The 25620-nt window shown below is 38.8% G+C and overlaps 1 protein-coding gene across 2 annotated transcripts in view; it reads right to left on the bottom strand.

The window, feature by feature from the left end:
- The window catches only part of RABL6 (RAB, member RAS oncogene family like 6), an 87203-nt gene that overhangs the window by 14495 nt on the left and 47088 nt on the right, over nucleotides 1–25620 (bottom strand). For both annotated transcript variants that reach the window (XM_027848981.1, XM_027848990.1), the window contains 4 exons: nucleotides 23088–23193; nucleotides 9356–9459; nucleotides 2049–2410; nucleotides 1409–1556 (listed from right to left, as the gene is read on the bottom strand). In XM_027848981.1, coding sequence (XP_027704782.1) covers nucleotides 1409–1556; nucleotides 2049–2410; nucleotides 9356–9459; nucleotides 23088–23193 — 720 coding nt within the window. The remainder of the gene's footprint in view (nucleotides 1–1408; nucleotides 1557–2048; nucleotides 2411–9355; nucleotides 9460–23087; nucleotides 23194–25620) is intronic.

Raw genomic sequence — 25620 nt, 5'->3', positions numbered from 1 at the left:
TATTTATGTATTTCTTAATCATTTAATGTGTATAAAACTATGCAACCATTTATTAGGTTATTTTTTTTAATGTGTCACTGATAAAATTTTTAAGTGTTGTGCCTCAACCCCATTTTCCCCACAAGCTCTGTGGTTTTTATTGCATGATGTTACATAGTGCAGTGTTTTTTGGGTGCATATATTGTGTTGTGGCAGAACTGTCTGTAGAAACTAGGGCTGAAGACAAGATTTCTTCTATATCCTACCAAGAGTTACTGATCTGATTGTAGAGGGGTGTTTTTCAGTGCCCTAGAGTAGCATTTAGTGAGTAAAAACTTCACAAGAACCACCTGCCTCAACCTCAGTGTTTCTATGAAATGGACAGAGTCAATGTTCCCCTAAGCCCTACCTCAAAAACATGCACTGGCCCAGGAAAAACCCTATTAATTGCCTTAAGTGAAATGAGAATACATGTCCTCACATAGCCTAAGAATCTCTAATCCTCTCTCGTCAGATTATTATCATGGTTTTGGAGACATTATAAAGGGAGATTGTGCAAGGGCTGCTTAATGTTCTTCCTTAAAAATTTTTTGTACTAGAAATTCTTTCCTCCTGTCTCCAAGAATGAAGTACAGGACTTTTTCAATTCTGAAGAGCTGCTCAGTTTATTAAGTAATTGTTTAAAACTACTTATTATTACACACTCTATGACAAATGGGAAACAGATGGTGTCTGGGAGCCGGGTCACCAATCTGAGAATAACCTGTCTTGGTGTCTCTCACTTTGAAATCCTTGTGTTGCGTTTTTGGCAAATCTGCCAGAGTAAGTTTCAGTCACAATATACTAGAGTTCAAAGTGCCTATCAGGCACTAAGCATTGGTGCCAAAACCTTTAGAGATACTTAATCATGGGACTCCCAACTAATGGTACTCTTCGGTACTCTAACATCTGACAGCATATCTTCCCCCAGCACTACCCTGCCTAAGTTTAATGCTCTTACCAGTTTAATATAAATTTGCCTCAAGTCCTTTCTTGAAGTTGAAAATCAAATCCCAAGATCCACGTTGCAAAGACATTAGATGTAAAATAGCCAGCATCATAGCTCTTTCCCCTCTGACTGGTCAAGGATTTAATAGTTTTGAACAAAGGCAGCTCTTACACTGAGAAAGCCAGCCTGCTAATGAGGATGCTGGCATTTGCAGAACCCACAGTGCTGAAGGAACACGTGGGAGCTAACGGGAAGTTTTTTTACTCCGAGAGAAGTAACAGGCAGAAAATTCATGAAGGAAATGAAGGCAGAGAATGGTGACTATGATTGTAGGCAAGAATCTGGAATAAATCCTAAATAACTACAGCTATTAAACTGGATGGAACTTTTACATCTAGACTAGTACAAAATCAGAAGCCTGATTAATCTAACATCTCTTACCTGTCACTTTCATGCTCAACTTTTGTTCTGATTTTCTTCTCATCCTTCATATTTGTATCTTCCAAGAAGCTCCTATCCAGGCTGTCTTCAGGAACAAAATCTTCAACACTCTGGACTTTTGCTGGTGCCTCTACCGAGTGGACAGGCTCTGCATGAAGTGCAGATACCCATAATTATTACCCCAATCTCATTTAAGAAACCAGGAGCTAAAAGTATATACCTGAGGATTTGATAACTCCAGGGAGGAAGCAAGGTTTGCCCTCTGTTGACAAAGACTGCCCTAGGGCTCATTCAGACTCTTCATGCAGGCTACTTTAAATATAGCCACCATTTTGAGCAAAGTGACCTCTACACAAACAAGTTAATGGAATAGCAAAGGCCTGACATGGGCTGTTCAAAAGACAAAGGGAATCTAAGGTATCCATTAGAAACTCTAGGAACTGAAAGGACCTCATGATTTCTGAAATCATCAAGTGATTTCTCAGCTGCTGGGTCACAAAATATCTGGTTCTAAGTAACTTAGGCTAGGTGATGGTGGAAGACCTCGATATATTCAACTGTACTAAGGCTGCTGTTTTATTGTGCCTGCTAAATATACATATCTCAAGGGTGCCCCAGGTATAGGAGACTCAATGTTTACCAGGAGGTGAAGGGGAAGCCTCTGAAGCTGGTGAGGTTCCAAAAAGCCTTGAAATGATGCTTCGACGCTGGGGCTGAGGTTGGGGTGGGGCTGGGGAAGTGGCAACAGTAACTGGAGAAGCTGCCTGGGTTTGTGCCTCGGATGGGGGCACAGGGGACACAGAAGGTGGAAGGGAGGGGCAGGTAGCAGAATTTGCAAGAAGCTGTTGAGGGGCTGGCTGAGGTGTGCTGGGGCTGGAGCTCCCTGTGGATGTTGTGCTGGGAGGCACGACAGGTGACTGAGAACCAGAGGAGGGACTCTGTCCATTGGCTGTTAATGGAGACGCATGTCCTCGACTTCTTGCTTCCATCATCTCCAGAAAACTGAAATACAGTAAGTCAAGGAAATGAGAAAATGGCAACAACAATAATGATTGAAATTTATAGAGTACTTTAAAGTTCGCAAAGCACTTTACGTTCTCTTTTTTTGATCCCTGTAACCTTGTGAGATAGATACTAGTGATATCATCATTTTATAAATGAGGCTCAGAAAGGTTAAATTCATACACTTTTAGGATCACCCATTTAGTAAGTATCAAAAGCAAGTTCCAAACTCAGGTCTTTCTGATTCAAGGGGTATTGTCCACTTTGGGAACCTACAGTCCACATGAACATTTGGAGTGGAGATGTCTCTAAACTTGCACATCTCATGTTTCTTTTGAGGTACTGCAATTCTGCCTCGCTCACAGAGCACAGCACCTTCTTTGACACAGGCATGCCGTGCTGGGCAGTCCCGTGCCAGTGTCTCCCACGTCTCACAATAGATTCCGAAGTTCTTCAGAGAGACCTTGAGAGTGCCCTTGTATTGCTTCTTCTGACCTTCATGTGAGCCTTAGCCTTGTGTGAATTCTCTGTAAAAACTCTTTTAGGCAAATGCACATCTGGCATTCAAACAATGTGGCTAGTCCATTAGAGTTGCACTCCCTGTAGTAGCATTTGAATGCTTGGCATTTTAGCCTGAAAAAGGATTTCAGTGTCCAGCACAAGAAAAAGATAATAAATGACCTGTATCCTCAGAGAGTAACCCAAGTAACATAGGGGAGAAAGTGTAGAGTGAGGAGGGCCCAGAACAATGTTTTGGAAGGCGTCCATACTTGGGGATGGCAGGCCATGATAATGATCCAGGCAAAGGAGATCAAGGTCTGTGGATTTTCTGAAAAGAACCTGCCTAACCCTGTGGAATCAGGTAGGAGTAGAAACAAAAAAGAACAGTTCCACATGCAAAACCAAGAGAAGACAGAATATCCAAAAGGAGGGGGTATTCAAGAGTGGAAAAAGCTGCAGAAAAAGTCAAGTAGGACAAAGACAGATAAAAGATAGATAAAAGATAAGACAAAGATAGATAAAAGGCTATCAGACTCAGTAGTTAGGAGTGAAAGTTTCACAGAACCTTTTAGAGAATAGTTTCAGTAGAATGGTAACCTTACAAGGCATATTACAAGGTGTGGAAGGCAAAATGTAGAGTTTTTCTTCCACAGACAGATTGAGTAGTGAATGGAAATTGGAGGCAAGTAGAGATGATGGTGGTGTGCATTTATTCTTATATTTTCAAGAGTACAACAGCAGGAGTGAAGGTGGACATGGCAGGTAACCTAGGGTTTGGCAAAAATGGGAATATGGGAAAGGGGCAAGGGATTCAGTGGATAATAGCTGAGCTGGTCAATTAAAGACAGTGAAGAGAATTAAGGGAGGCTAGAACAGGGGTGATAGGCTGAGAGAACAGGGAGGGGTGAACTGATTATAAGTTGAGTATAAAAGAGTAGTTCAGGGTGAGACAGAGCAGGAGGTTAATATCAATGTTCAAGCTCCTGGGGGTAGCATAGTTATATGTGATGGTAAGATCTAAGGTATGAGCCTCCATATGGGTGAAGATATGGGTCAAGGAAGTTGAGAACACTGATTAGGAGGTTGGGTATTTGGGGGACATTATTATGTATTAAGTATAAAGATGAGGTTGGAGGGGAAAGGAAGGTATTTCAGTTATTGTAAAAACAGTCTTTTTTTTTTTTTTGGCGAGGCAATTGGGGTTGAGTGACTTGCCCAGGGTCACACAGCTAGTAAGTGTCAAGTGTCTGGCCTGAGACCAGATTTGAACTTGGTCCTCCTGACTCCAGAGTTGGTGCTCTATCCTCTGTGCCACTTAGCTACCCCCCAATTATGTTTTAATCTGGTTTGATACCTCTGATCTAAAATACTAAGTAGGCAAATTGTCAATGTTAGCTCTGGCATCAGTTAGGGAAGTTATTTTGAAAGCTGCTAAGCTCTTTAGAGAACTCTGTATTGGTACTCCTATTGGTATAATTATGGAAGGCAGCTAGACATCTCTGAAAAGAAGCTGCTAATCTCTCAGAACAGTGTGAGCAAATGGCCAATCAACTCTTTAGGGAGTTTCATGGCAAAAAACTGGCATATTTGCTACGCATTTCTGAAAAATGATAGCAAATGGGAAATCATGAGAAATCAACACATTCTCACTATTTAGAAGTCCTAGAGAAAAAAATACAAACTAAACTAATATAAATGAACAGTTTTCATTCTATGGATTAGTTCTTATTAAATATAACATCTATCTTGCTATAATATTCATTTTAGAAGGGCTTTAAGCTGGATAGGCTCAAAATAAATTCAATGAAAAAGGCTACATGGAGATGTGAGAAGTGAGCCTTTATTTTATTTGCCCAGCCTTGGAAAGGTTCTGTAAAAGATGGGATCTGAGAAATATACAAGGGGAAAGCTAGGTAGTGCAGTGGATAGAGCACTGGCCCTGGATTCAGGAGGACCTGAGTTCAAATCCGGCCTCAGACACATAACACTTACTAGCTGTGTGACCCTGGGCAAGTCACTTAACCCCATTGCCTAGCCAAAAAAAAGAGAAAGAAATATACAGAAAAAGAGGAAGTGAAGTGTGTTCAGCAGGTGTACAGGAATGGAAGAGCAAACAGTTTATGGCAGTGAGGAGAAGACTGAACTATTCATACACAGATAGGAAGACAATAGTATCAGTGGATTAAACCATGTATTCTCAGGTAATGTTAATGTTCAGGTTATGTTAAGTTATAGTTTATTTCTTGATTTAAAAAAAAAATACTTATTCGCTATAACTCTACTAGATCCCGTGTGTCAGTAACATGTGCTACAGTTAATTAGTAACAGTCCTGTGCTGGACATTATAAAGGTATACTAAAGGAAAGAGAAGAGAGAATTTCTGCTCTTGAAAAGTTTGTAATCTTAGCAGAGAAGAGAGGAAGGGGGGATGCATACAGGCTCAGGCAGGAGTGCTCAAATTTTTACTGGGAGTACACCAGCATTTGGGCCAAGGATTAGAGAATCAGCTGTTTTATGAGTTTTGGGGGATGCGTATGTAAAGGACTATTTTTTTTTTTTGAGGCAGTTGGGGTTAAATGACTTGGCCAGGGTCACACAGCTAGTAAGCGTAAGGACTATTCTTTAAGACTATTTTCCTATATATAACATTGGACAAGACCTGTCTCCTGTCTTAGGGATGGACTGGGCATTAATCGATTGTTTTTTGACTATTCCGAAGTCAAATCATGCACAGACAGCTGCTCTTCAACCAGACTGTCAGGCTGAAGAAGGTATGGTAGTATCCACAAAAAAGCATGACAATCATTATTACAGCTACATTTTTGAGGGAAAGGGAAAAGTTAAGGGGAGGGATGTTTGATCTAGAGGTCATAGTATAGTCCTGGTGGGAGCCAAAGCTCTGTACTCCCTGGCTATGGGATTCTGGATAAATCTTTGCGTACAGTTTCTGCTATTTGTTAATAAATGGTTTTTGGGAAACTTAACAAGACTAGTCATGTAAAATTTTAAGTGTTTTCCAGAAAGTTGCTTTACTTATTTACTGTTATTCTCAGGATATGAGTAAAAACAGCACAATTGTGCAGACCTTTCTAGAATGTGGTTCACAGACTGTAGTGCTAGCCAGAAATCATAAAACTATTTGGTATTCAATCAAAGGATATTTAAAGGAAGTCTTGAATTTCAAGGCTGATGGTAAAGCCAGGAAGAGATATAGAGAGGACTAACTATTTTCACTTTACTCTTTTCTTCCTCTTGGAGAACAGCTAGTTAAACCTTTATTTCCCTCACCTAGGCTACGCTGGGGATCTATCTAAATTGGACACTTTAGAACAATCTTTTCTGTAGCTACCAAAGCTCAAATTCCTGCTCTCACCCAAGTCATTTAATCTCTTGCAGTTTTTAGACACTATCAGCCAAATCTGGTACCAGAAAGGTTTTAAGAGGCAATTAGTTAGGTTAAATTTGCAGATTTCCTCAAAAGGCAGGCAATCCTGTTGGATAGTAACCTGAGAAAAGTATGGGCAATCTAGGCATGAAAATCTTCAACCGACAATTTCCTAAATAAACTAACGTTGCTCCATGGATTTAGCATATACAGACAGGGATACTTGTCAGTCACCACTCAGCAATCTCAAGATCCCTTTGTTACCTGGTCAAGTTTTGGGCAGGTCCAAATTTCCAAAATCGTAAATATTAGTTGTCAAACATCCCTACTAATTCAAATTCCATTCTAGCCCATTCTAGTTGGAGAGATAATTTGTGTTGGTAATTAAATACTAAGTGCTATCTTCATCACTTCATGGCCATTCAAAGGAACTATTGGTTTTTTAATTTTCTAATTAAATTTTATTTCATTTTCAGAGTGGCATCCCCCTGCCCCCCCAATCCTTGTTACAGACATGCACAATCAAGCAAAACAAATTCCCACATTGGCCATGTCTGGAAAAAAAAAAAAAAGGTCTCCATGTATATTCTGAGTCTATCACCTATCAGGATGTGGGTACCAAGTTTCATCCTGAGGTCTCTGGAATCATGATTGGTCATTGTGTTGATCAGAGTTCCTAAGCCTTTCAAACTTGCTTGTCAAAGGACCTATTTGTTAAGTGACTCACATCTATATTAGGCTTTATGCTTTTAACACCATTTTTATATCTTTTACCTTCATTTGATCTTCATAAAGAAGGGATCAATAAGTGGACAGCAGACAACAAAAGAAAACTTAGAAGGAAGCACAGAAAAGCAGAGTAAATTGAAAACATTGTACAGTATTTATTACATAGGTTTTTTTTTTTTAAAGTAAACAGTCTGAAATGGAAATTCAGGTTTTTATATTGAATCCTCACTTCATGTTGTGCAATGTACATGGAAATGTTTTTTTTTTGGTCTTTTTGTATTTAAGTTAAAAATGAATACAGAATTTAAAAAAGAAAAAAAAGAAGGGATAGAAAAGTATAAAACACTGGTGACTGGCTGTGATTAGCTAATAAGCAGCAGAAAGTATATTTTCTTACGCTGGGAGAGCATAAGGAAGTATAAACCCCAAGGTAATCGGAGATCCCTTCATTAGCCTTGATAGGCCACAAAGTTTAGCTTTTGAAAGACCTAGATGCACTGAAATCTCTATGAAAATCAATTTTGACAAAAATAAAACAAATCCACAAATGTTGAATTAACATCTTCTTTTAAAATTTATATAAATTAATATAACCATAAATTAATAAAATAAAAATAACCATAAATTAATACATGTGGGAAATGTCCCATAAATGGGCAGTCTGACAGAATGTTTCCCTAGCAAGTATTAATGACAGTAGAATGTATATTCCTTAAAGGAAAGGATTATATTTCTTTTTTGTTTTTACATCACTTGGGGCTAGCACAGTGCCTTCCATGTAACAGGAGCTTAACAAATACTCGTTGAATTGAATTTACTAACAACTGAAAACTTTACTGGATAGTTAAGACACTTAGGTTGTATCTCTAGTTGACTTCCTCCTTTTCCGGAATAATGGTTGATAAACATATAATCATCTCCTGGATGAAATGATTCAAGTCAGTAAAACTATACCACAATTCACTAGTGACCAAACAGGACCAAATGTGTGACAATAAGAACGGTAAAATGTGTGAATATTAGCTGTTGTCCTTTTCAAAAAAAAACCCAAAAAAACAAAAAAACTGCTCAGAGACTGTGTCGTCATTATTACTTCACAAGTTGTTATTGGATCATATATTTAGAGCTGGAAAGGTCTTTGGAGATCATCTAGTTCAATAGTTCTCAGAGTGGTTAAGTGACTTATCCATGATCAACACAGAGAAGGGATTTGAACCCAGGCTTAACGACACCAAATTCAACATTCTATCTGCTGCACCACGCTGTTTGGTGTAAAATGCTTTGTAAACCTTAAAATACTTTATATCAGTTATTACTATTATTACTAAATGAATACAGATCAAGTGGTCTTGAATTTTGGCAGTGTAATTTTTTTCTAGTCAACTCAAATGCTAAGTGAAAATCTAGTTTTAAGAATCTTTGTGATTCCTTAACATTTGACCTTCAAGCAGTTTGTCTCTGTCTTCTTTCTAAGGAACCCTCACAAGTAACTATGGGAGATTGGAGCCTTGGTTCAGGTACACTAAAAGAGCTAGATATTCTTTTTCCAAGATAGGGTATGTTACATTTAAAGTTTAATTTGTTTCCTTTTAAGAAAACAGGAAGCTAGAGAAGAGTTTATTTTACTTTAAATATTTTATTGCACATTAATAATTAAAAAAAGAACAACAACAGCTAAATATACTGGGAGTAACTAGGTGGCACAGTAGATAGAGTGCTGGGCTTGAAGGAAGACTCATCTACCTGAGTTCAAATCTGGCCTCAGACACTTGCTAGCTGTGTGACCCTGGGCAAGTGACTTAGCCCTGTTTGTCTCAGTTTCTCATTTGTAAAATGAGCTGGAGAAGGAAATGCAAACCCATTCCAGTATCTTTGTCAAGAAAACCCCAAATGGGGTCACGAAGAGTCAGACATGATTGAAACAACTGAACGACAACAAACATAAAACAACAAAAAGGGCATTTTTCACACTGATCAAGATTGTTCTAATCAGAAAATTCTCAGACTGTGCACTTGAGTTCTCTGTGTGCAGGTATTTTGTTTCTGACTATTAGAAGACATGAAGTATTTAACTACAAGACCTATCATTATTCATGTCAACTGGTGTCAATGATTTTTTACCCAAAGGCAGCACACATGTTAAGAAAAAAGGGTGTAGATACATTAATTTTTCTTAGATGGCTGCTAGATAGCCTTAAAACACACACTGAAATGGTAATTCTCTGGGACCCTAACCTGGAAGAGCAGGAAGGGTAGGAAAAGAGAGACATCAGTGATATAGAGCTTTTAAGATCCCATCAAACTCTAGAAATGAAGTTTGGCTGACATACATTTCGTAGTTTTGGTCTTCAGTCTCTTGCTGCACTGACAGCTCTTCCAATGTGGCATCGATGTCTAGCTGATTAGTCTCTAGCTGCCGTAGCAATGTCTCTCTCTGAAGAAAGAGAAATAAAGATAGGTTTGAGTAGGAAAGGTTACTGAAATGGAACTCCATGTGTTCTTCATCAGCCCAAGTGTCACCACTTTCCCCAGGTTTAATGAATTAAACAGCAGATGAGTAGAGCTGGTAATGCAAGAACACACTGAAAATCCAGGATAGGATAATAGAGTATTTAATTCACTGCCATCACAAAGGGATGCTTCCTCACCTCTGAAATAAGGAACTTGGGCCAAAGGCTGCCTTCTGTTTAGCACAAAGGAACACTGTTTTAATGTAGGCCACAGAGCACAACTCTAGCCTATCTGGAGGTTAATCTCACTAAGGTCGATGTCCCATTAAACTGCCATGACATCTACACCACTTTTTCTTCATGAGGAAAAAGGAAGTACAACATGTGATCATGATGCTCTCCTTCAGTGGAGCAGTACCTGGAAGCAAACTGGGTTTAAGTAAGTGGAACCTAAATGTCTGGAATACATACAATCTAAGTTTGAGTTTTTAGTCCCTCAACTCCAGGGATCAGATTTCCTAGGCAGCTTCAGAGCTAATAAGAACCTGTCCATCAACAATTCCATTCAGCACAAATACTAAGATGCAAGAGGAAATAGAATATGCTTTAAATCAGAAAGATGTAGTTCATTTCTAACTTCCCTGTTTTTCTTTTCTTTTTTTTGGAGGGGGGTGGGGGGAGGTGAGGCAATTGGGGTTAAGTGATTTGCCCAGGGTCACACAGCTAGTAAGTATAAAACGTTGACACTGGATTTGAACTCAGGTCCTCCTGCCTCCAGGGCCGGTGCTCTATCCACTGCACCACCTAGCTGCCCCACTTCCTTGTATTTCTTCAGAGAAGACCTAAAGATGTGTTTCAGTTCATGTTCAAATAACCTAGCAGTATACAAACCTATCTGTAAAGGAGGGATGTCATTTTCTGTTTGAAATGATCCAAAGGACAAGGAAAATGAAAGGCCTATAAAGTCAAATCCAGTCTGTCTGGTGGAAAAGTTTAGTATTAATCAATCAATCAATAAACATATACTAAGCACCTACTGTAAGCTAGGCACTGTGCTAAGCACTGAGGATACAAAAAGAGGCAAAAAATCCCTGCCCTCAAGAAGCTTATATTTTAATGGGGAAGACAATATGCAAACAAATATGCAAACCAAGTTATATACAGGATAAATAGGAAATAATTTTAACAGAGGGAAGGCATTAGAATTAAGAGGGGTTGGGGTCAAGAGATGGAACAGTAAGAAAGCCAGTGTCCCTGGAACATAAGAATATATAGAGGGAAGTAAAGAGTAAGAAGACTGGAAAGGCAGGAAAGGGGTAGGCTGTGAAAGATTTTACAAGTCAAACAGAGTTTTGTATTTGATCATGGATGTAACAGGGATTTATTGGAATTTACTGAGTTGGGAGGAGTGGTGTCAACGGCACGATCAGACCTGTATTTTTGGAAGATTACTTTGGCAACTGACTAGATGATGGACTGCAGTGGAAAGAGATGAGGCAGGGAGACCAATAGGAAGGCTCATGGAATAGTCCAGGAGTGAAGAGATGAAGGCTTGCACCAGGAATTGTGACAAATGTCAGAGAAGAGAAGAAGGCATTATTTGAATGATATTGTGGAGACAGAATTGACAGGACTTGACACACATGTGTCGAGATAAGAGTGAGAAGTCAAGGACTTCTAGTGTGTGATCCTGGGTGAATGGGAAGATAGTGCTGCCCTCAACAGTAACAAAGAAGTTGGGAAGAAAGGATAATTTGCAGGGAAAGTTTTGGACGTGTTAAATTTAAGATGCCTGCAGGATGTCCAGTCTGAGATGTCCTAGAGATGTGAAACTAGAAGTTAGACCTGGAAAAGTAGATGTGAGAATTATTTGCATAGAGATAATTTAATCCAAGGGAGATGATGATCTTATCAATTGAGATAGCATAGAGGGAAAATAGAAAAGTGTCCAGGATGGACCCTTGTTTTTTCAGGCATGACCTGGATGAAAATACAGCATAGGAAATTGAGAAGGATGGTCAGACAGGAAGTCTACACATGTACAAACACACTGTTATAAATTCTACTGAAGTGCTATAGAAAGTTCAAATGTTTACCTGAAAACCAAACAATGTTTGCCCTCTAATTCAATAAAGCTAAAGAATGTTTGTTCTAAGTGTTTTGGCTTTGTGCCTCCTTTACTGTCAGAACTCAAACACCTGAGCAGGCAATTGGCTAAAACTGTACAACATTGTGCTACTTTAGACTTAAAATGGAGCTTAAGTCACAGCTGCAATTGTTCATAAACATAATCAAGATGGAAAACCTAGGAATCTTCGATGAACAGAAATGAATTTTCTGTTGTTCCAAAAATTTTCCTGACTATGGGGGCTGCAACAAAAGGTTATAAAATGATCTGGACTCCTTTAATATTCAACAGGACAAGCAGGATCAGGGGATAAAAGTTTAAGTCTAAAGAGATCAACAAATAAACTTCTGCAATGAGTTGAGAAAAAAACTAAATGAATTGTGAGATACTGGAGGTCGAAGAGGTTATTGTATTTTTTTTTTGAAGAGGTTATTTTAGAAACTGAATATTCAAATATTATATAAAGAGTGCTTTTCATTTTTTGGGGGGGGGCATTGTTCAGAGAGGGAAGAGATAAGGCATTGAGCTAATGGGATAATTGCTACGAATTTTAAGGAACTTAGATATTTATTGATTTAACTAGAGTAAACTAAACGTGCAGAATCCTAGTACCTTTTTTTTTTTTTAATTTAAAAACAGGACGGAAGTGAGCACTTTAATTTTTCCCAAAGCAAACTCTATTCCCCTGTTGAGAAGAATGTAACAGTCAATATATACTTGTGCTTATGTTAGATTTTAAAATTCTACTGTTCATCAGTCATTGTTAAACACTATTTCAAAGCCCACTGATAATTTCCTCCTTTTCTAAACCAACTGCAGAGCTGGGTTTTACATAGCCAAGTTTTTTTGAAGAATAGCTTAGCTGCTCCCCCTATTGCTTCAAGTGGGATGTAGTTTTCTAGAATTTAACAGCTAGGCCTAGCACACAGAGCCATTATTCGTGGACCACTTTTGGTCATAAAGCTAGTCTCTGAAAATTCCATAAGAAAATCCCTTCATACTCGCCTCGTTTCATTTTTAAGATTTAGCTGCTGCAAGATTAGGAATTCAGAAATGGGAAGGGGCTGCAAGCAAGAGTTTAAAATATCAGGGTATGCTCATGTTGCAGACTTCATTTAATAATTGCTTAAGGAGCCAAAGTAGATGCCTAGTTGAATTAACTAAATATTAAATTAATGCTATCTGCTACTTTTAATCCCTGTGAGCAGCTCAGTAGGGCTTGGTAAAGAGAGGAGCAGAGAGGCTGACTTAAAAGTGGCATCCTAAATGCACCTCTTTGAGAAGAGCCCAAACACATGGCAAACAGGTACAGCAGCAGTTGGCAGGACGAATTTTTATGGAGAGTCACAAGAGAGTATAGTTCTATTTGAGAACAAGGAGGTAGAGAAAGCAAAGGAATTGCTCCAGTGACCTGGTGAGTTTGTCGTATGTTTTCCTGCAAAAGACAACCACTAACTACATTGTTTATTAAACGAAAGATTACTTCTTTGCTTTGCTTGAGAAAATTAAAGAGCTTGAGTAACAATTATATTTGTCCCAGAATATTAGTAAGGATGAAAATTTACTTTTGTTGTTGTTGAGTCATTTTTCAGTTGTGTCCAACTCTGTTGGCAAAGATACTGAAGTGGGTTTGCCATTTTCTTCTCTAGTTCATTTTATAGATGAGGAACTGAGGCAAACAGGGCTAAGTGACTTGCCCAAGGTCATACAGCTAGTAAGTGTCTGAAGCCGGATTTGAACTTAGAAGGATGAGTCTTCCCGATCTCAGGCCCAGCACTCTACTGTGCCACCTAGCTGCCCCAAAGATTTACTAGACAGTATTAGAATAAATAATTTATGAAGGAGGAAGACAGGCAGTAAAAGATTCCAAGATGCACTGGAACACTGAAGCTAGGTTCAGGAAGCTGACAGTAGAACATAACATAGAGAAGGCATTAGAATTTTATTTGTAGAGGGTGAATCTACAGTTTTTTTTTTTTTTTGAAGAACTAATAGCTTTCCATAAGGTGGATCCACAAGTTCTTAGTGGATTTGAAGAAATCTCTTCATAGAATTAAACAATATTAGAATTGGAAAGGACCTCAGAAGTTATCTAAAACCAAATTATTAGTAATTGGAGGAAGGAACAGGTTGTGGTGGCTAGTGACCACTTGCTGAAAGGTACAGAAATGGCTGGTCATGTGTACTTTTTTTTCCTTTTTTTTTTTTTTAAGGCAATTGGGGTTAAGTGACTTGCCTAGGGTCACACAGCTAGTAAGTGTCAAGTGTTTGGTCTGAGACTGGATTTGAACTCAGGAACTCCTCATTTCAGGGCCAGTGCTCTATCCACTGTACCACCTGGCTGCCTCTCATCATATGTACTTTTGTTGAAGCATGAATCTGAAAACATGTAAAAATGGTGAGATTAGGACAAAATTCAGCAAGGCATTTGACAAAGTCTCCCATTATAGTCTTGTGGACAAAATGAAGAAGAAATGCAGGTTGGATGATAGTACCATTTAAAGGAATTCTTAGCTAGTTCAATGTCAATCTGGAAAGTGTCTTTAGTTGAATTCTGCAGGGTATGGTCTTTGGCCAAATTCAACAGTGTTATCAATGACTTTAAAATACTGATAGCAGTCTTATAAAATTTCAGAACATAAAATTGAGAGAGATGATAAATTTTTGGAAGACAAAAATCAGGATTCAAAAAGTGTTAAATAAGATCCAGTGATGGGCCATATCTGTCAAGACAAAATATAAATAAATAGATAGCCTTGCACCTAAGGTTAAAGAAAATAAGCTTCACAGGTACATAACAGGAAAATGTGACTTGTTGGTAGTTAATGTGAAAAGAATTTTTAGTTAACAATAAACTCATTGAGCCAAGACGGTTATCTTGTTGTCAAAAAAGCTAACAGAATCTTAGGCTGTATTATTACAAGTACATTGCATATAAAAGGAGTTAATAGCTCCACTGCTTGGTGTTAGTCATTCCTTATATCTAGATTCCTTCTCTACCATTTTAAGAGGCACTGACAAACTGAAGTTTGTTTAGAAAAAGATGACAAAAATGATGGGGGTAACTTTGAAACCATGTCAGATGAGAAGAGACTGATGTCTGCAGGGCATAAGTTTTTTGTTTTTTTTTTTTGGTCTTTTTTGCTAGGCAATGGGGTTAAGTGACTTGTTGAGGGAAACACAGCTAGTAAGTGTCAAGTGTCTGATGCCGGATTTGAACTCAGGTCCTCCTGACTCCCAGGCCGGTGCTCTATCCACTGCGCCACCTAGCTGCCCCCATTAATAGTTATTTTTAAAAGTCTGAAAGGCTGCCACCTGGAAGAGGCATTAGATTTATTTTATGTAATTCCAGAAGGCAAAACTAGGATGAATAGGCAGAAGTTATGGAGTCAGTTTTCAGTTCTATAGAGGGAAGAACTTCATAATAATTAGAGATGCCTAAAATGTAATACGTTTCCCCTTGAGACAGTGAGTTTTCCACTACTGGAAGTATTTAAGCATAGGTGGTATGGCCACCTGTCATGCTGCAAAGGACTGTGGTATGGTGTAGGAGATTGGATTAGGTAACCTAAATTCCCTTCCAATTCCATTCTATGATCCACTGGAAACAATTCTACCTTTCTTACTCAAATTGCTTGGCTACATGGTTCAGCTTTCCTATTAGCCTAGATAAAAGGGCTCAGGCATCTTCTTTTACTTAGTATTTGTTGTTGTTGTTGTTGATTAATAATTTAAAAATGAAGCAAGGTGGAGATTCTCTGATGAGACCATATGTGTTATGCAACGATAGTCAACTTCACAGTATTATAGATTTAGAGCAGGGGACAACTAAATCTCATACTTCATTTTGCAGATGAGGAAACTGAGGCACAGGGAAGTTACATGACCTGTTTAGGGTCACAGAGCTAGTTAAGTATCTAAGTTGGTATTTGAATCCAGGTCTTTGTGACTTCAAGTCCAACGCTCTTTCTTTTTTTTGTGCTAGGCAATGGGGTTAAGTGACTTGCCCAGGGTCACACAGCTAGTAAGTGTTATGTGTCTGAGGCCATATTTGAACTCAGGTCTTCCTGAATCCAGGGCCAGTGTTCTATCTACTGCGCCACCTAGCTGCCCCTCCAATGCCCTTTCCATTACACCATGCTACCTCCGAGAAGCATGCTAGTCAAATTTAGATAGCAAAGAAAACACAAAGAATCCATATACTTTAAACACTAAAACAGCTCTGCACTGCAGTGAATGCTGTGGGGACACCGAGGCTGGTGGATCAGAGAGTTCTGAGGTATAGTCTAGCTAAAGCTGGTCAAAGTGTCCACACTTAGTTTGGCACCAATATGATGAGCTTCTGGGAATGGAAGGTGGCCACCAAGGCTGCCTAAGGGGCAATGAATCAGTCAAGATTGGAAAAACAGAGCAGGATAAAGTTTATGTGCCAGTCTTTACTGGAATTGGGTCCATTAAATGGTTGCTGAAATTTCAGCCCGTGTGAAATAGGCTCAGTCTCAAAAAACCAAACAAAACAACAAAAAACCAACAACAAAAGTCCCAACTAAATGCTGACTTTTTGCTAGATGTTAGATATCAAGATAGATATTCTCTAATTGCATAGTCAAAACAGTAAAGGTAGTAATAGCCAAGTTCTCTCTAATGGTGTCTCTCATTCCTATCTTGGTTATATTATTTAATTTTTTAAAACTATAAATTTATTTCCTATGGCACTTTCCACTTCAGGGTCACAACTAGTCCTATTCATTGCAAGCAAATATAGGTATATCATTTTGTGATGATGATGTAAATATATAAAAAGGAAGAATTTACTTTCTGAAGATGTTTGCCTTAAGAACTGGATTCTGAAGTTCTCAAAAAGCTATGGATTCCAAAGTAACGACGAAGCCCCAAATCTAGAGATGGTAAAAAAAAAAGTGCAAAAAAAATTAATGCTAAAAAAGAATATAATTCCATGAATGGGATTAGAATTTATAAACATATCCTTAGGAGTAACTACATTTAGTAACAAATGGTGGACTATGAGTATGAAATGTTGCATATACTGTCAGATTTGTTTTGAATGCTGCTTAGATTTGCTGAACTGTTTTTTTTCTGTCTCCGTTTCTTGGGAGAGTTTGCTGGGTAGGGGAGTATAGAATTCAAACTGAAAGAAGCTGTGGACACAAGACTTGATGTTCTCTTGCTGCTTGAAGCCTCATATCTAATTCCCTCATGATCAGTAGACTTTCATAACATTTTCAAGGATATAGATGATTGTTCATGAATTACATTTTAAAGTTGGATACTTCCAAATATCATATAGGGGAAAGATCACATAAGAAAATTTACTTAATGTACTATGAAACTATCACCAAGCAATCCTGTGATCTATGATCTAGTCTCCAATCAGGAAAGATACAAACCCCCCCTTCCAATTTTCATTCTATAGCTATCTAGTTCAACATTACATTGGTCTCTAGTCAAAATCTATGTTATCTAATCTTAACCAGGCTCTCACTACAACAAAGTAGTAATTTTACTCCTCTCTAAGTGATTCTTACCCTCCACCTCACATTCCCCACAGTGGTTGTTTCAAACCTCTTTTCTCCTCAAGTTTCCCATACTACCTCCTACTCCAAACGTCTCAGCAAAGGCCTTTCCCTCACACTTTACTAAGAAGCCATTGCTGTGAGTTTCCTCTTTTCTGTATCTCAATCCCCTTGAAATCAACCTTGATTTTTGCCCTTTATAACAGCCACTGAAGAAGTGGCCCCTGTTCCTCACAAAGGCCAACCCCTCTACATGTTACCTTGATCTACCTTCTCCCATCTCTTTAAGTAGATTCCCTCTGCATCCCTTGACCAAAATTCTAGAAAATACTGTTGCCTTTAATTCTTTTCCTCTTATTTACTTCTTAACTTTCTGTACTCTGGCTTTCTACCATGTTATGCCATAGAATATGTTCTTTCCAACGTTGCCAATGATCTCCTAATTGTTAAATCCAATAGTCTTTAATCCTTTACCTGTCTATAGCATCTGACATTATTGAACACTTTTCCCCTGGTTACTCTCTGGGTTTTTGTGACACTACTCTCTCTTGGTTCTCTTCCTACCTGCTGACCAATCCTTCTTAGTCTTTTTTTTTTGTTGTTGTTTTGGTAAGGTAATTGGGGTTAAGTGACTCGCCCAGGGTCACACAGCTAGTGAGTACCATGTGTCTGAGGCCAGATTTGAACTCAGGTCCTCCTGACTCCAGAGCAGTGCTCTATCCACTGTGCCATCTAGCTGCCCCCTTTTTAGTCTTTCTCAAAGGCTTGTCATTCATATTCCACCCCTACTTGAAGATTTTGCCGCAGCTTGATTTTTTTCCTACACTTTATCTTCTGTTGACCTCATCAGCTCCCACAGTTTTGTTTACCTCCCAGCTTCTGACTCTCCTGGACTTCCCTACCATGACTTTGTTGGCTTCTCACTCTGGAACATGCCTCAGCACCTAGGGTCTTCTTATCCTAGAAAATCCTTCTACCATGCTAGCCTCCACCCCCCAGTTCCTTCCAGGGGTCTCAATTTTGGGAACAGGAGCAGATTGGGCATGCTTCATTTCCTTCTTTCTGTGTTTCAGATTCTCTTGGACTTTGTCAACATGCCCCCACTGGGGTTCCTTTTCATTCTATCCCCCTTTTCAGCTCACTTTTGTGGGTTATTTTCCTTCATTAGAATGCAAATTCTTTGAAGGCAGGGAATGTTTTTCTTTTTGCTTGTATTTGTATCCTCAGTGCTTACTTAGTACAGTGCCTGACACACAGCAAACAATAAATGCTTGTTTTCTTGCCATGTGGGTGACTTGAAGATCTCTATATCCAGCCCTACTCTGTCTCCAAAGTTCCAGTTCCACATTACCCATTGCCTATTGCATGCATTTAAATCCAGGGGATTTAACCTGGAGAACCTGAGGCCTTGAGGTCACATGTGGTCCTCTACATCCTCTGACTGAATCCAAACTTCACAGGATTTGTTTCGTAAAATATGAATTCAGTCAAAAGGCCACACCCAAGGAATTAGGAGGCTACATGTGGCCTCAAGACTGCAGGTTCCCCACCCCTGGATAGACATCTCAAACTCTACATGTCAAAAACAGAACTCATTATTTTTGGGCTCAAAGCTTCTCTTCTTCCAAACTTTCTTATTTCTGTGAAGGCTACTCCAATCTTAATAGCTACTTAGGTTCATGACCTAGGAGTCATTTTCGATTTCTTTCTCCCTCATCCCACATTTACCACCAGTTTCCAAGTCTTGTTGATTCTCTCTCCACATCTTTCATATCTAACTGTTTTTCTGGACCATTGCTCTTCTTCCAATCTATCTTTTATATAGCCTAGTAATTTTCCTAAGCCACAGATCTGATTATGCTGCTTATCTGCTCAATTCATTTCAATGGCTATTATCTCTAAGATTAAGCCAGATTGATAGGCATTTATTAAACACTTAATACGTTCCAGGCACTGTACTAAATTCTGGGAATATAAAGAAAGGCAAAAAAGAGTACCTGACCTCAAGGAGTTCACATTCTAATGGGAGAGACAAGATGCAAATAACTATGTATCTATAAGATATGTACTGTGTAAACTGGAGGTAATCTCAGAGGCAAGACACTAGCAGTGGGAATAAGGAGAGGGTGAGGGGTGGGAAAGGTGTCTTGCAGAAGATTTGAGATTTGACCTGAGTCTTGAGGAAAGTCAGGAAGCAGAGTTGAAGGTCAGAATTCCAGGAATGGAATCAGGAGATGGAGTATCATATGTGAAGAACATCAAGAAGGTCAGTGTTGATGGATGGTAGAGTATGTGGGGGGAGGAATAAAGCATAAGAAGACTAGAAAGGCAGGAAGAAGTCAAGTTGTGAAGGACTTTAATTATCCAACTAGAGGATTTTTAATTTGATTGAGGATATAACAGAAAGCCCATGGAGTTGCTGTGTCAGTTTACTGGTCAGACCTGTACTTTAGGAAGATCACTTTGGCAGCTCAGGGAAAGAAAGGACTGGAGTAGAGAGAGACCTAAAGCAGAGACTAATGAGAAGGCTATTTCAATAGTGGAAATGACAAGACTTGGAAATAGACTGGATATATGTGGTGAGAGTGAGGAATTGAGGATAAAACCAAGGTTGCAAATGAGTGACTAGGAGGATGGTGGTGCTCTTGACAGTCTATGTTGATTTTAAGATATATTAGAGATGTCCAATAGAAAGCTGGAAATGCAAGACTTAGGATTAAAATATGAATCAAACAATTTTGTCATTATAGACCACCTGGAAAGAAAGAGTAAATAGATGAGGAGTTTGGCAAATAGATCACCAATCTGACATAAAGGTATGATACTGGAGTGATGCTAAACTTCAATTATCCAGATATGTTCTATAGTTCTCTTTTCTACCAAAAGCAGAACTACTAACTTTTTGATTTGCTTTAATAATTTCATCTTTAAAAAGGTAGAGGAACCAATGAGGAGAAAGTCTACTTTAGATGCAAGTGACTTCTTAGAGTTTGTGATAAAGGAGAGGAAAGCCTAACACAATGTGATATGCATAGTATATCTGGGGAGAGCAAATTTCAAAGAGTTTGGAGGGAGGAGCAGTCAGACCTTATGGATTGTCCAAAGGAGAATTAAACTAGAAATGACAGAACAAAAAATGACTAACAGGCAATTGACGCCTCCAATAAGTAATAATCTGGACCCTGTTGCCTCCCGTTTTTTGAAAATTGGGATAACTGCCATTCTCCCATTTTGTTGTACCTCTCCTGTTTTCCCTGATCTTTCAGAAATCACTGATAGTTGCTCAGCAATTAGATCTGCCTGTTATTCCAGGTTTGGAAGATACAGTTTATCTAAGCTGGGTAACTTGAACTCATCAAAGGTAGTGAGGCATTTTCTTACAATTTCCTTACTTACCTACTTCCTGGAATTCTTCATGCAGAGGCTGAACTACCATTTGTTGGGCATATTATAGCAGGGATGCTTTTTTGTGTATGGGTTGGTCCGGATGGTCACTGAGGTCCTTTCTAACTTTGAAATTCAGTGATTCTTTCTTTTTTTCTGGATCCTTGTCAACTTTTTCTTACTCCCATGTGGGTTTCCCTAAGGTACATACTAGACTATTCTCTCTCTTTTCACAAATCTCTGAGATCTCATCAGTTCCCAAAAGCTCATTTATCTATAGTTAGCTCCAAATTTCTTTCCTGAGCTGCCTGCTGAACATTTCCATCTGTAGATAATTCATCTCTTTATCCTCCCTTACAAGCCCAAACTTGGTAAATGTTGTATTCTTTTTGAAGACTATAAAGTTTCTTGAAGGAGGAGACTATTCTTTTCACTTTTGCTTTTGTATCCTAAATTCCTTGAACACAACAGACACTTAATAAATGCTTCCTGAATTTTGAATAGCCATACCCTTAGTGGAAAAAAAAATGAAATGGGGCAGCTAGGGGGCGCAGTGGATAGAGCACCGACCCTGAAGTCAGAAGATCTGAGTTCAAATCTAGCCTCAGACCAAACACTTGACACATACTAGCTGTGTGACCTTGGGCAAGTCACTTAACCCCCACTGCCTCACTAAAAAAAAAAAATGAAATAAGGAACAAAATATTTCGGAGAAATCTAACTTGGTCACAAAAGCTGGTGGAGCCAAGATGGTAGGGAAAAGGCAGGAAATTGCCTGAGCTGTCACCAATTCCCCTCCTGAAACAAATTTAAATCACATCTCAAAACAAATTCTGGAGTGACAAAAACCTACAAAAGGATGAGGTAAAACAATTTTCCAGGCCAAGATAACTTAGAAGTATTACAGGAAAGATCTGTCTCACATGGGTATAAGGGGAGTGCAGCCCAACATAGGCAGTGTCCAGGCAAGTCAGTGGTAGGCTCCTAGCCCCCGCATAGATCAGCAACTGAGGTCCTATGCCCCTGACTCAGCAGGCTAGAGGCACAGTGGGATAGTTGTGTGGCCTTTAGCCACAGTGCAGCAGTGTTAGCGGCTAGGCCAGGCAGGTCCACAGGCCCTGATGTAGCAGGCACAACCAGGCTGGGTGACCCTAGTGCAGCAGGTGAACCTGTGGCCAAATCCCTAGCCTGAGCTGCAAGAAGCCTGGGATAGTGTACTCCGTACTCTAAGAGCAGAGCTCTACTTTCAAAGTCACAAAATAGGCTGGAAAATGAGCCCTGACCACAGAAAACTACTATGGAGACAAGGAAGATCAAAACACAAACTCAGAAGAGGACAACAATGGCAAAATGCTTAGATGCAAAGCCACAAAGAGAAATATGAATTGGTCTCAGGCCCACAAAATCCTCCTGGAAGAGCTCAAAAAGGATTTTTAAAATCAATTAAGAGAGATACAAAAAAAAAAAATTGGGAAAAGAAGTGAGAGTTATGCAAGAGAATCATGTAAAATATGTCAACAGCTTGGTAAAAGAAATACGAAAATGGAAAAAGATGTACAAAAATTCATGGAAGAAAACAACTCCTTGAAAAGTAGAATTAGCCAAATGGAAAAGGAGGTACAATAGCTCACTGAAGAAAATCATTCCTTAAAAATTAGATTTGGGCAAGTGGAAGCTAATGACCAAGACATCAAGAATTAACCAAACACAATCAAAAAAATGAAAAACTAGAAGAAAATGTAAAATACCTCATTGGAAAAACAACTGACCTGGAAAATAGATCCAGGAGAGATAATTTAATAAGTATTGAACTACCTGAAGACCATGATTAAAAAAAAAAAAAAAAAAAAGAAGCCCGGACAGCATCTTTTAAGAAATTATTCCCAAAGAGATCACAAAAAGGGAAAAAGGACCCACTTGTACAAAAATATTTATAGCAGCTTCTTTTGTGGTGGTAAAGAATTTGAAACTGAGGGAATGTCCATCAATTGGGGATGGTTGAACAAGTTGTGGTATATGAATGTAATGGAATGGTATTGTGCTATAAGAAATGATGAGCAGGTGGACTTCAGAAAAACCTGGAAAGACTTATATGAACTGACACAGAGTGAAATGAGCAGAACCAGGAGAACACTGTACACAGTAACAGCCACACTGACTGTGACACACTTAGCTCTTCTCAGCAATGCAAGAATTTAAGACACCTCCAAAAGACTCACAATGGAAAATGTTATTCACATCCAGAAAAAGAACTGCGGAGTCTGAATGAAGATGGAAGCATACTATTTGCTCTCCTTTTCTTTTGTTGTTTTGTTTCTTCTTTCTTATGGTTCCTCCCATTAGTTTTAATTCTTCTTTACATCATGACTAATGTGAAAATATGTTTAATATGAATGTATAAGTAGAGCCTATATCAGATTGCACACCATCTTTGGAAGGGGGGAATTTATATTAAAAAAGGAAATTATCAAGGAAAACTGCCCTGTTATCATTCACAAAAGCCATTTTCTTCTCTTTTGTCACTTGACTGCCCATAGTTCCAGTCCTTGCCCCAAAAAGAACTTACCTGCAGCTGTAAAAATGGAATATTGAAGAATTTATGCAGGTACTTCAAGCCAAAGCTATTTTTCATGGAAGATTCAGCATATCGAAAGTAAGAGGAACCTGGAGGTCTGTTTTAGGAAGAAAGATAATGCAAAAGAAGTTAAAAAACTATCCAAAAGGCACGAAATAGCAAAAAGGTTAGTGCCTGAATATGGAATGTCTTATTCTGGGCAAACCTCTTCATCCAAGATGAATGCCCTTGGCTTGTAGGTGATATTCAACCCTAAGGGAAGTTCATGGTTGAATTTTTATATATACATACACATATTTGGCTAGGCAATGGGGTTAAGTGACTTGCCCAGGGTCACACAGCTAATAAGTGTTATGTGTTTGAGGCTTGAATTTATATTCTTAAACAAAAGCGAGACTTAAGTGCTTCTTAGAAAGCTAGAAAAAGGTTTGACATAGTTGTTCTTGGATGTGGAGGTCTGACTGCTGTGGGCCCCCCCCCCCCCATTAATGGGTGACTGAACAAAAACCTCATAACTCTAACTTTCTTTCCAATTAAAATGGGTGAACTAGGGTTAGGTTATTAAGCATTATAAAACAACTGGTTCATATAAGGATCATGTACACATGTTCTACGTGTACAGATTGAGCTCAATTATAGCTTGATGGAGACCAGAGCATTAGCTGGGAGATTGAGGAATTCAAAAGAAATAACATGCAGATTGTGTGACAATACTTCATGACTTTAATTTTATATATGACAAACTTAAAAAATGTTTAATTCCATCAGTGTAGGTATTTCTTTTATTAATGCCAACAGAAATCTCTCTACAATTTTGTATATGGGTCTTTATTACTTGTTCTCGTCAAAAATTTTTCTTCTGATACCTAGCCTATGGTGAACCTCTACTAACTAGTTTGGGTTAATCCTAGACAAAAGGCATGTAATCCACTGCTGGAGGTATGGTCAAAGCCTTTCTATCTTGGAAGGACCTGCCAGTACGTACACTCTACTGGCATAGCCTCCAAGAATCCAAGGTCATATCTGCAACTTAACAAGGTGGCAGAGTAGTAATATGCTGTGCTAAAATTACTTTTTAGTGGAGACAAACATGTGAGGCAAATGGAATCACAACCATGCATGAGGAAATGGAATTTGGGAACACAAATAGGGAAAAATATGCAAAGAGAAAGGCTTTATATTGATGTCTATATCCTAGTCACACAGATCTGGTAGATCTGTGAATTTTTATTCACAGAATCTTAGAAGCAGAAGGAATTTCAGAGGCCATCTAACACAACCAATAAACCAAACAAGAATCAGATATACCTAACAAGTAGTCCTCTATCTTTTGCTTGAAGACCTCCAGTGGGGAAATCCCCTACTATCAGAGGCAGCCCATTCCAATTTGACATGGCTCCAATTGTAAGTAGTTTTTCCTTACATCAAGCCTCAATTTAGCTCTTTGCAATTTCCACCTACTACTCCTAGTTCTGCCCCACACGGCCAAACAGACCAAATCTAACTGCTCTTCCATGAGATAACCCTAAAGAGTTATCATGTTCCCAAAAGTTATCTCTTCTTCAGATTTAACACCTCCAATTCCAGTCACAAATCCTCACATGGCATGAACTGAATGAAGCCTTTCATCATCCCGTATACCTTTCTCTGGATTCTCTCCAGCTTATTAATCAGTATCTTTCCTAAAATGTAGTGCTTAGAACTGAATGCACTATTTGAACTCTATGCGTTTCTTAACGGAGCCTAATACTGCATGAGTTTTCCTGGCTGATCACCTTTTCCTCCTGGATACTATCAATTATCTAAGTTTTCATTACACTGCTCTTTCTTGGTACTCCTACCTGTCTGACTGCTCCTTCTTAGTTTTCTTTGCTGGATCTTCATCCATGTTATGCTTGCTAACAAAGGCTCTGTCGTGGGTCCTCTTCTCTTTTTTCTCCCTTGATGATCTCATCAGCTCCTATAAGTTAAATTATCATCTCTATGCAGATGATTCCCAAATCTATACATCTAGCCCTAGTCTCTTTCCTGAGCTCCAGTCTGGAATCAGCAACTGCCTTTTGGATATCTTGAACTCAACAATTCTAAAACAGAACTCATTAATTTTTCTCCAAATCCTTTCCTCTTCCCATCTTATTAATGTCTAACCTAGCCAAGGAGATTGGAAATCTTGGTGTCATCCCTGACTCTTCACTCTTACCCCATATATCCAATCTGTTGCCAAATCTTTGACTACCTTTATCTCTATCATTTCTACCTTCACATCTCTTGTACATATCACCTTCTCTCACAATGCCACCAGTTCAGGCCCTCATCACTTCTTACTTAGGCTATTACAATCTCCTTCTAATTTATCTCCCTGCATTTCAATCCATCCTCCACTTGGCTGCTGAAATGATCAAAGTGCAGGTCTGACCATGTCACCCTGTTACTCCAGGACCATATATAAAGTTCTTAGTCATTTAAAGTTTTTCACAACCTGGCCCCTTCCTATACTTCCAGTTTTCTCATATTTTCCTCCCTC

Source organism: Vombatus ursinus, unplaced genomic scaffold, assembly GCF_900497805.2.
Source record: "Vombatus ursinus unplaced genomic scaffold, bare-nosed wombat genome assembly UNPS02000580.1, whole genome shotgun sequence".
NCBI classification, from domain to species: domain Eukaryota; kingdom Metazoa; phylum Chordata; class Mammalia; order Diprotodontia; family Vombatidae; genus Vombatus; species Vombatus ursinus.
Note: the sequence above shows the minus strand (reverse complement) of the source record. Positions and strands in the feature narration are given on the sequence as shown.